The sequence below is a fragment of the Aquarana catesbeiana genome, linkage group LG13, assembly GCF_042186555.1.
Source record: "Aquarana catesbeiana isolate 2022-GZ linkage group LG13, ASM4218655v1, whole genome shotgun sequence".
NCBI lineage: Eukaryota > Metazoa > Chordata > Amphibia > Anura > Ranidae > Aquarana > Aquarana catesbeiana.
In genome coordinates this window covers 148,526,858-148,538,767 of record NC_133336.1, presented here as the reverse complement: position 1 = coordinate 148,538,767, position 11,910 = coordinate 148,526,858, and the positions used below count along the sequence as shown (strand labels likewise).

Here is an 11,910-nt window from a genome sequence, read left to right as displayed (position 1 = left end):
GGGGAGAGAGAGGGGGGGAGAGAGAGAGGGGGGGGAGAGAGAGAGGAGGGGAGAGAGAGAGAGGGGGGAGAGAGAGAGAGGGGGAGAGAGAGGGGGAGATAGAGAGAGGGGGGAGAGAGAGAGGGGGAGAGAGAGAGGGGGGAGATAGAGAGGGGGGAGATAGAGGGTGGAGAGAGAGGGTGGAGAAGAGAGGGGGGAGATAGAGAGGGGGGAGATAGAGAGGGGGGAGATAGAGAGGGGGGAGATAGAGAGAGGGTGGAGAGAGAGGGGGGAGAGAGAGAGGTGGGGAGAGAGAGAGGGGGAGAGAGAGAGGGGGGAGAGAGAGAGGGGGGAGAGAGAGAGGGGGGAGAGAGAGAGGGGGAGAGAGAGAGGGGGGGGAGAGAGAGAGAGAAAGAGAGAGAGAGGGGGGGAGAGAGAGAGAGAAAGAGAGACGAGAGGGGGGGAGAGAGAGAGAGAAAGAGAGAGAGAGGGGGGAGAGAGAGAGAAGAAAGAGAGAGGGGGAGAGAGAGAGAGAAAGAGGAGAGAGAGGGGGGGAGAGAGAGCGGGGGAGAGAGAGAGGGGCGGAGAGAGAGAGGGGGGAGGGAGAGAGGGGGGAGGGAGAGAGCGAGGGAGGGGGGGAAGAGACAGAGAGAGAGAGAGGGGAGGGGGAGGGAGAGAGAGAGGGGGAAGGAGAGAGAGAGGGGGGAGGGGGAGGGGGAGAGAGAGAGGGGGGAGGGGAGAGAGGGGAGGGGGAGAGAGAGAGGGGGGAGGGGGAGAGAGAGAGGGAGAGAGGGGGGAGGGAGAGAGAGAGAGGGAGAGAGGGGGGAGGGAGAGAGAGAGAGGAGAGAGGGGGGAGGGAGAGAGAGAGCAGAGAGGGAGGGAGAAGAGAGAGAGAGAGGGAGGGAGAGAGAGAGAGAGAGGGGAGGGAGAGAGAGAGGGTAGAGAGAGAGGGGGGAGAGAGAGAGAGGAGAGAGAGGGGGAGGAGAGAGAGGGGGAGGGAGAGAGAGGGGGGAGGGAGAGCGAGGGGGGGGAGAGAGAGAGGGGGGGAGAGAGAGAGGGGGGGAAAGAGAGGGGGGAGAGGGGGGGAAAGAGAGAGAGGGGGGAGAGGGAGAGGGAGAGAGAGAGAAACGGGGGGAGAGAGAGAGAGAGAAAGGGGGAGAGAGGGAGGGAGAGAGAGGGGGAGAAAGTGAGGGGGGAGGGGGGAGAGAGAGAGGGGGGGGGGAGGGGAGAGAGAGAGATTTTTAGTACCTTAATTTTATGCTGCAGCTGCACGGCTGGCCATTCACTTCTATTCTCCTCGTGCAGATTAGTGGGCGGTGCTGGCGCGCACGGGACGAGTCATGCAAGGCAAAATTCAAGCAGCACGACCTTCTCCTGTTCCTCCACTCAGGCACACAGACAGAGGTATATTACTCTCTAGTTGAGTGTGGCGGCGCGCCGGACCGGAGGAGGAGAGGAGACACAGTGACACAGCCATTGCATAGTGCGGCGGGCCGCCGCTGCTCTTTAGATTGCTGACACAGGCAGCCAGCCAAGCTACGAGTCTAAAGCGCCCCCAGTGGTACTTAGTGCAGCCAGCCTACCGGATATTTCCCAGTATACCGGTAGGCCAGTCGGCCCTGCTTGAAGGTGCCTGCTAGTCTGGGGGGGGAATTGACCTCTGGCCTGGGGCTCGGGTGCTGGAAGATTCCCCTACAACACAGAGGAAACCCTTTCTGGAGGCACAGGAGCAAGGAAAGTGGACAGTCGGAGCAGGTTAGCAGGTCAGGGGGATCTTCTGAGAGTCAGCCGGCTGGTGAGTGTCAGTCTGGAGGACTGTGGATAATTCTGGAGGGCTAGGGAGAGGGGCAGCTGCAGCCAGGTGGGCTGGCAGGGCCTGAAGAGGTGGTGCTGGGATAAGTGACCACAGAGAGGAAATGCTGGGAGATGTGTCACCCTATCTGTTCTTCAAGTATAGGAGCTGTGATTCCCTGTCTGTAATGGGCCTTTGCTACAAAATTACTACAGGGTGACATAGCTGGGTTCTGCAAGCGTGTGCTGGAGGAAAAAGAGGAGTTATATACACAGACAGTATATAGGAATCCCATAACCTGTCATCCCTATCCAGGTTATTACCCCCCGTGGAAATTTTAGTGTGCCTGGCTGTGCAGGGTGGGGGATTCCCAGTTACTTGCGGCTCCTAAGGGGGTGTGCTAATATATATATATATATGGCTTTTTTTTCTGCCGGAACGCAGTTCCGCCCACCTCAGGCAGCCCTCTCCTCTGCAGACTGTCACATAGAACAGAAGCCGGTAGAAGAAGTTTTCTATACTATTCACTTCCTTCCGCCAGCTTCTGTAATATGCTAGGCATCCAGGGAATGTGCTCCACAGCTGACTGATCGGATTTCAGAGGCAGATACACCCGCCTGCTGTCTGTCAGATCAGTGTAGCACGGAGCTGAGCTCTCTGAAACTCCTCCTCAGTTCTTTGAGACACTGATTTGACAGCGGAGCTGCACGGAGGAGACTGCACAATGAGCTGAGGGGGGGAAAAAAGCCTGATTTGACAGAACGGAAGTCTGCTCAGCACGGCTCTAATGCAGGTGAGAGAGCTATGGAGGGAAAGGGGGAGGAAGGGGGGCTGGTTGTGCAGAGAGTAGAGACTGAAGTTGTGGATGTTCTGCAGAGGTCAGAGCTGGGGGGGGTTAGATTGTGCAAAGTGAGAGTTGTGAGCAGGGGAAATGTATACAGGGTCAAGAGTGCTGGGGGGGGCTTGGGTGCAGAGGTGGAAGATAGGGGGTTGTAGAGAGTTAGAGCTGTAGATGGGGGCGCAGAAGTGAAATGTGGAGGGTGGGAAATAGGCTGTGGATGGGAGTGCAGAGGTGATTGTGGACTGGGGGTGTAAGCAGTGGATTGGGGTTGTGCAGAGGTTACATGTTGACAGAGGTTAAAAGGGGAATTGTGGGTGGGGGGAGGGGACTGTGCATGGTAATGTGAAATGTGGGGGTGGAGGGGGTGAGCTGGCTGTGGATGGACGGGGGTGAACTGTGGAGAGGGGGGAGAGGGTGAGCTGTGGGGGAGGTGAACTGTGGAGAGGGTGAGCTGTGGGGGAGGTGAACTGTGGAGAGGGTGAGATGTGGGGGGAGGTGAACTGTGGAGAGGGTGAGATGTGGGGGGGTGAACTGTGGAGAGGGTGAGATGTGGGGGGGTGAACTGTGGAGAGGGTGAGATGTGGGTGGGTGAACTGTGGAGAGGGTGAGCTTTGGGGGGGTGAGCTGTGGAGAGAGGGAGCTGTGGGGGGGAGGTGAACTGTGGAGAGGGTGAGATGTGGGGGGAGGTGAACTGTGGAGAGGTAGGAGAGGGTCAGCTGTGCTGGGGGGAGGTGAACTGTGGAGAGGGTGAGCTGTGGGGGGGGAGGTGAACTGTGGAGAGGGTGAGATGGGAGGAGGTGAACTGTAGAGAGGGTGAGCTGTGGGGGGGAGGTGAACTGTGGAGAGGGTGAGATATGGGGGGAGGTAAACTGTGGAGAGGGTGAGCTGTGGGGGGGAGGTGAACTGTGGAGAGGGTGAGATGTGGGGGGGAGGTGAACTGTGAAGAGGGTGAGATGTGGGGGGGAGGTGAACTGTGGAGAGGGTGAGATGTGGGGGGGTGAGCTGTGGAGAGGGGAGGTGAACTGTGGAGAGGGTGAGATGTGGGGGGAGGTGAACTGTGGAGAGGTAGGAGAGGGTCAGCTGTGCTGGGGGGAGGTGAACTGTGGAGAGGGTGAGCTGTGGGGGGGGGGGTGAACTGTGGAGAGGGTGAGCTGTGGGGGGAGGTGAACTGTGGAGAGGGTGAGATGTGGGGGGGAGGTGAACTGTGGAGAGGGTGAGATATGGGGGGAGGTAAACTGTGAAAAGGGTGAGATGTGGGGGGGAGGTGAACTGTGGAGAGGGTGAGCTGTGGGGGGGAGGTTAACTGTGGAGAGGGTGAGATGTGGGGGGGAGGTGAACTGTGGAGAGGGTGAGATGTGGGGGGGAGGTGAACTGTGAAGAGGGTGAGATGTGGGGGGGGGTGAACTGTGGAGAGGGTGAGATGTGGGGGGGAGGTGAACTGTGGAGAGGGTGAGCTGTGGGGGGGAGGTGAACTGTGGAGAGGGTGAGATGTGGGGGGAGGTGAACTGTGGAGAGGGTGAGATGTGGGGGGGAGGTGAACTGTGGAGAGGGTGAGATGTGGGGGGTGAACTGTGCAGAGGGTGAGCTGTGGGGGGGGGTGAACTGTGGAGAGGGTGAGATGTGGGGGGAGGTGAACTGTGGAGAGGGTGAGATGTGGGGGGGAGGTGAACTGTGGAGAGGGTGAGATGTGGGGGATGAACTGTGCAGAGGGTGAGCTGTGGGGGAGGTGAACTGTGGAGAGGGTGAGCTGTGGGGGTGGGTGAACTGTAGACGAGAGAAGAGAAGGTAACCTATCGGTGGAGGGAGGGGGAGTGAGCTGTAGAGAGAGAGGCGCGAGAGGGTGAGCTGTGGGGGGAACTGTGGAGAGGGGGGAGAGAGTGAGCTGTGGGGGGGACTGTGTAGAGGGGGAGCTGTGGGGGAAGGTGAACTGTGGAGAGGGAGGAGAGGGTGAGCTGTGGGGGGAGGTGAACTGCGGAGAGGGAGGAGTGGGTGAGCTGTGGGGGGGAGGTGAACTGTGGAGAGGGTGAGCTGTGGGGGGGGGAACTGTGAGAAGGTAACCTGTGGGTGGAGGGGGGTTGAGCTGTAGAGAGAGAGGGTGAGCTGTGGGGGGACTGTGGAGAGGGTGAACTGTGGAGGGGGAGAGGGGGAGCTGAACTGTGGAGGGGGAGAGGGGGAGCTGAACTGTGGAGAGGGGGGAGAGGGTGAGCTGTGGGGGGAGGTGAACTGTGGAGAGGAAGGGGGAGAGGGTGAGCTGTGGGGGGAGGTGAACTGTGGAGAGGGTGAGCTGTGGGAGAGAGGGTGAGCTGTGGGGGGAGGTGAGCTGTGGGAGAGAGGGTGAGCTGTGGGAGAGAGGGTGAGCTGTGTGGGGGGTGAGCTGTGTGGGGGGTGAGCTGTGGGGGGGTGAACTGTGGAGAGGAAGGGGAGAGGGTGAGCCGTGGGGGGAGGTGAACTGTGGAGAGGGTAAGCTGTGGGGGGGAGGGAGGTGAGTTGTGGGGCGTGAACTGTGGATGAGAGAAGAGAAGGTAACCAGAGGGAGGAGGGGGTGAGCTGTGGAGAAGGGAGGGGGTAAACTGAGAAGAGAAGGTAAGCTGTGCATGGAGGGAAAAGTAACCTGTGTGGGGGGGGGGGGGTGAGCTGTGGACGAGAGAAGAGAAGGTGACCTGTGGATGGGGAGGTGAGCTGTGGACAGGGAGGGAGAAGGTAAAGAACACTTTACTTCTCTTTCCCAAGGAATGGTGGTATTGGGGGTGGGAATGGGGGTGGAGTTGGGGGGGTGAGGGGGCGGAGAGTTGACTGGGGAGGGTGGGTTCCTGCACCTATTCTCTGAGAAAAAAGCTATATTATATACACATGTATATACAAACACATACAGTCAGTTCCATATATATTGGGGCATCAACACAATCCTAATCTGTTTGGCTCTATACACCACCACAATGGATTTGAATGAAATGAACAAGATGTGCTTTAACTGCAGACTTTCAGCTTTAATTTGAGGGTATTTACATCCAAATCAGGTGAACGGTGTAGGAATTACAACAGTTTGTATATGTGCCAACCCACGTTTTAAGGGACCAAAAGTAATTGGGCAATTGGCTGCTCAGCTGTTCCATTGCCAGGTGTGTGTTATTTCCTTATTATTCCATTTACAAGGAGCAAATAAAAGGTCCAGAGTTCAGTTCAAGTGTGCTATTTGCATTTGGAATCTGTTGCTGTCAACTCTCAATATGAGATATAAAGAGCTATCACTATCAGTGAAGCAAGCCATCATTGGGCTGAAAAAACAAAACAAACCCATCAGAGAGATAGCAAAAACATTAGGTGTGGCCAAATCAACTGTTTGGAACATCCTTAAAAAGAAAGAATGCACCGGTGAGCTCAGCAACACCAAAAGACCCGGAAGACCACGGAAAACAGCGGTGGTGGATGACCGAAGAATTATTTCCCTGGTGAAGAAAAAACCCTTCACAAAAGTTGGCCAGATCAAGAACACTCTCCAGGAGGTAGGTGTATGTGTGTCAAAGTCAACAATCAAGAGAAGACTTCACCAGAGTGAATACAGAGGGTACACCACAAGATGTAAACCATTGGTGAGCCTCAAAAACAGGAAGGCCAGATTAGAGTTTGCCAAACAACATCTAAAAAAGCCTTCACAGTTCTGGAATAACATTCTATGGACAGCTGAGACCAAGATCAACTTGTACCAGAGTGATGGGAAGAGAAGAGTATGGAGAAGGAAAGGAACTGCTCATGATCCAAAGCATACCACCTCATCAGTGAAGCATGGTGGTGGTAGTGTCATGGCGTGGGCATGTATGGCTGCCAATGGAACTGGTTCTCTTGTAATTATTGATGATGTGACTGCTGACAAAAGCAGCAGGATGAATTCTGAAGTGTTTCGGCAATATTATCTGCTCATATTCAGCAAAATGCTTCAGAACTCATTGGACGGCGCTTCACAGTGCAGATGGACAATGACCCGAAGCATACTGCGAAAGGAACCAAAGAGTTTTTTTTTAAGGTAAAGAAGTGGAATGTTATTCAATGGCCAAGTCAATCACCTGACCTGAATCCGATTGAGCATGCATTTCACTTGCTGAAGACAAAACTGAAGGGAAAATGCCCCAAGAACAAGCAGGAACTGAGGACAGTTGCAGCAGAGGCCTGGCAGAGCATCACTAGGAATGAAACCCAGCGTCTGGTGATGTCTATGCGTTCCAGACTTCAGGCTGTAATTGACTGCAAAGGATTTGCAACCAAGTATTAAAAAGTGAAAGTTTGATGGATGCTTGTTAATTTGTCCCATTACTTTTGGTCCCTTAAAAAGTGGGAGGCACATATACAAACTGTTGTAATTCCTACACCGTTCACCTGATTTGGATGTAAATACCCTCAAATTAAAGCTGAAAGTCTGTAGTTAAAGCACATAGTATTTGTTTCATTTCAAATCCATTGTGGTGGTGTATAGAGCTAAAAAGATTAGAATTGTGTCAATGTGCCAATATTTATGGACCTGACTGTATATTATAGACTGAAAATAGTCTCTCAACATATTTTCATAAATATAGTGCATTACCTCCCTTATTCTATAATCAATTAGCTGTGCTACAATGTTTAGACCCTCTGGTTTGTGTTCTAAGTCACTACTCAATGCAGGAGATCAAATAATCCAGCAAGTGCATTTCTTCTGTAACTAAAATGGTGGACTAAATCACATAAATCACAATTGCCCCAGTTTCTAAACTATAACTGTGAACGAATACATAAAAAACAAAATATTTTCAGCTTTAACCTATAATCTGAGATAAATAATTACCTTCTGCAGCTGCACAGCAAAGAAGTGCATCTCTGACCTCCTCAAGATCATCAACGTTGCAAGTATAGTGATTCATAATCTGTAATGCATTTGTCCAATTCTTCTTTAAAAGTGCTTCCTTAAATGCTTCATATACAGCAACAGAAGAAGAGGAAAAGTGAAGCCCTAAAAAAACTAAGGCAGAATATGGCTTGCCACACAAAGGACTGCTTGGTGAACTTACATCTTGAATAATCTCCCAAAAAGGTGCAGACATTAAATTGATATACCTCTGAAAAACTGGAAACTCTGAAAGCATCAAGTCACATTCCACAGAAACAATGTCCATGTCTAAAGGACTTTCTTTCCTACTGCTTCTTAAATCCATCCATGACAGTCCTGACTTGGGTGGCTTATGACTTTTAACAACACTTAAACATGCTAGAACTGCTGTTGCATTAGATTTTTTTTTTAAAAAGTTTAAGGCAGATGATGTGAGGGAGTACTGGCAGTAGTCAGAAGTGGAAGAATTTGGACTTCTCTGTACCATGTCCTCAGAGTCCTTAGTCCATGTAGAAACTGTGATGTAAATGTCAGGATAACACATTTCCAGACTTTGTTGCATCAACTGCTGAATACTGCTTGCAAGGGACTGTGCTTCATTGGGTTTCCTGTGATTGCTAAAAGACAAAGCTTCACAGCAGTAATCTACAATCACTTGTTTAACATTTAATTCCAGTTTTTCTTTCTTCAGTAACATTGACAACCTGTTTAAATCAAGAAAGAAGGTTTGACTATCATACACAGACAAGAACAAAGGCTGTTTTTTATTTGTCTTACTAATAAGAATTATTTGCTTTTTAGTAATTATGTAAATGTACAGTTGTGCTCATAAGTTTACACACCCTGGCAGAATTTATGATTTCTTGGCCATTTTTCAGAGAATATGAATAACACAAAAACATTTCTTTCACTCATGGTTAGTGTTTGGCTGAAACCATTTATTATCAATCTCATAATAAGAGTAAACTGTGTCTTTGCATAATTTCACAGATGTGTATATGCTGATCCAAAAAAAGTGGTTATAAACCTCACCACATCAGTACTCTTGGGTTTGGGTTTGGGTCTGGAGAACAGCAGCACATCCCTGGATTTTCCTTGGATCTTTTTAAAAGGCCCAAGGACACACCCAGTATTTTCAGATGGGGATCATGCGATTGTCGTCTTTCTTTCTTTGTTTTTATCCTTTCAGCCTGTTCAAACATACTTATGGAGTGTATATAGCCATATTTACAGTGGGCAGACAGAGGAGAGTCAGGTATAACCAGCTTTAAAAGGAACATATATTTGTCCATATGGATTACTGTTGAAGCCCCTGTTACTGTGGACCAAAAACAGGTGGAAAGGTTGTGTTTGTTTTACCCTTTCCTTGCTTACCACTCTCCTCTTAATGATCTGGATACCCACATATTTCTCCATCCTCCCCCGGTGAATCGTATGAGTTAATATTCACATTTATATATCTCTACGCCATCAGGTATGCTTTCGTTATATATCATTATTATTTTGAAGTTTAAACCTGGCTGCTTTTTGGATATTAATTTGGACCAACATGCTGATTGTTACAGCCCTGTACATGGTCGCTGGCACTAGTAAGAAATTGCCTCCTGCTTTATATGGTGATTCTCTGGGGATCATCTGGGAGTTCTCCATGTGGAGATAACTTTATGTTGACAAGGTAGTTATTTATGTCTAGTATGTGTATGTCCTTCGAATATAACAGTGTTTGAAAGTTTTTCTATTATATGTTATTGTTATACAATGTTTGACTGATTTGTTTTATCTTTGATAGTGAGACCTGTTCCTTTCAACTACCCCAAGTGTGTCCTGATGAAGCAAAATAGCGAAGCACGTCGACCCACAGGGGCTCACTGACATTCATTTGGTGTCAACCTTTTTTGTTTACACTAGATATTTACAACTATCATATGCCTATCATATGTTTTTAATTATTTTCTACTTGACCTGTTTGATATGATTCATTGTTAATAAAATATTATATATATATATATATATATATATATATATATATATATATATATATATATATATATACTGTATATATATATATATATTTTTTTTTTTTTTTTTTTACTATTCCATTGTCCATCTTGTCTGTAAAGTCTAAATAAGGGCCTTGTAGCTCTTTATCCTTATCTTTTCAAATGTTTTTATTAAGTTTTTCACTCAGAAAAAAGAACGAGTTTATATGACAGAAACAATATAAACAATAAGGTATGATTATCAGAAGAAATCTAAGCAATCCATGTATAGTGAATGATACATAGGAACTATGAAATCATCAAAGCTATAGATAAACCATTAAGTAGAATATATCTTTGACAGAGGGATTGTCCCCTTATCCGGAACACCCCAATTGGGAACAAACTGTACCTCTGGATTTGGGGGCAGCCCCTCTGAATTTGGTAATATTTCACCAATGTTATTCTACTATGGATTTGTTAATTAACTTAATTATAAGATTAACATACCTTCAGAATATAGGTGGGTTAAAAAAAAAAAAAAAAACATAGGCGGGATAGTACCAAACAAAACAACGTTGGAAATAAGAACTTGTACCATATTGATAAGAAGGTAGTTCACATATGTTTAATCATTAGGGGCTTTTAGGTTGCCCTTTTAGTCATCAACTGGATGACACAGTGCCCATGGATTCCAGCATAGATTAAAGTTGGAGAGGTTTTGGGATCTTACTGTGAAATGTTTTTCATAGGTGTATTGAGATTTTACTCTATATATTACCTCAGAGACATTGGGAGCTAGTGTGGATTTCCACTTAGATGTGATGGTTAGTCTGGCAGCTATGAGGATGTGTGTTATCAAGGGTCTAAACTGGGTTGGTACATTATGGATACCTATGTTGAGTAAAGCTAGTTTTGGAGATGGGTGTATGATAAGGCCTGAAATTGTCGTGATTAGGGAGAAAACTGCATTCCAGAAGCTTCTTACACCCTTACAATTTCATAGTATATGTAGAATGCCACCTTTTTCCCAACAGTTCCTCCAACATGTAGAAGCAGACGTAGGGTCAGTTTGCACAATTCTAACAGGAGTTAAATATGTCCTATATAGGATCATTAGCATTAGTTCCCAATGGTTTACGCAATGGTAGTAGTGATACAGGGGCTGAATGGCTTTCTGCTACTCCAGTTGCGTAAAGGGAGATTCTAGTTCTCATTCTCATTTAGCATATTGGAAGACTTTTGAAATGTTCCTTTATGTTGTAACGTATTATATAACCATGATGACCCTTTTGAATTGTTATAATTATTCAGCAGGTAACTCCAGGTCTCTTTGTGAACCTTGTAGTGTATGTTTGGGTGGTATTATGAAGATGAAAAAGTTGAAGTTGAGAGAATGACGTGGGTCTAGGTTGTTTGGATGGAGTTCCTTGTAGGTTAATATGTTTTTTTTTGTAACCAAGGCAGGACTTTTAAAATGGGTATTATATACTCGTAGATCTGTAATGGTGGGTCAATACATTTTTCTAATGTGTCTGGGGAAGCAGAAAGATGGAGTTTGTCCCATGCTAGTAGTGTGGCGTCTATCGAGGGAAATGTCTTGTCAAAATTTTCACGGCTGCTATTTTTTCCCATCCAGGATAACTCATAACTGGATATATGCTGTAAGTCTTTTTTTAATTATATCTAGTTGTTTAGGGAAGTTGGAATCATAAGTAGAGTTTGATGGAAAAGATAGGGTAACTCCTAAATATGATAGGTTATTGGTGACCCATTGGAAGGGGAATTTTCTTTTAAGTTGTGCTACTAATTTTTTTGTCATTTCTATGGGCACAATAGTAGATTTATTTGTGTTCCATTTTGTAATAAGATGCTAAACCACATTTTTCTAATAGTTCTTGTACCTTGTCCAGTGAAGAGGCCAGATTTGTCAATGTCAAAACTACATCATTGGCGAATAGCCCAATTTTATGGAAGTAACCGTCAATTTCAATACCTGAGATTAAGTCACAAGATCTAACGGCCTCCGCCAAGGGCTCCATTAATAAAGAAAATATCAGGGGTGAGAGAGGACATCCTTGGCGGGTGCCATTACTAATATAAGATTTGTCCAACAAGACATTGGATGTTGTGTAAAGAGCTGATATGGCTGTGTATATAAAGCCTTGAAGGCCAAACTTTGAGAGTTGCTCTTAAATGCCACCAATGCACCCTGTCAAATGCTTTTTCGGTGTCAAGCTTCAGGACTACAGTGGGGGCATTATGAGTTTCTGCTATCTGAATAAGGTTGTAGAGCCTACGAGTACCGTCAGGTGCCTGTTGACTCTTCACAAAGCCCACTTGGTCTGCTTTGACCAGTTGTGGAGTAATTTTAGCCAAGCACTTAGCTATTATTTTCGCATAAATTTTTAAATCTGTGTTTAGCAATGAAATCGGTCTGAAGTTTTGAGGACTTTCTGGC

At 47.5% G+C, this 11,910-nt stretch overlaps 1 protein-coding gene across 1 annotated transcript in view; it reads right to left on the bottom strand.

Moving 5' to 3' along the window:
• Positions 1-11,910, bottom strand: part of ZFYVE26 (zinc finger FYVE-type containing 26) — a gene marked incomplete in the record, with an annotated part of 1,901,467 nt that overhangs the window by 923,739 nt on the left and 965,818 nt on the right. The window contains 1 exon segment of the mRNA XM_073610828.1: positions 7,429-8,174. Within this exon segment, the coding sequence (XP_073466929.1) occupies positions 7,429-8,174 (746 nt within the window).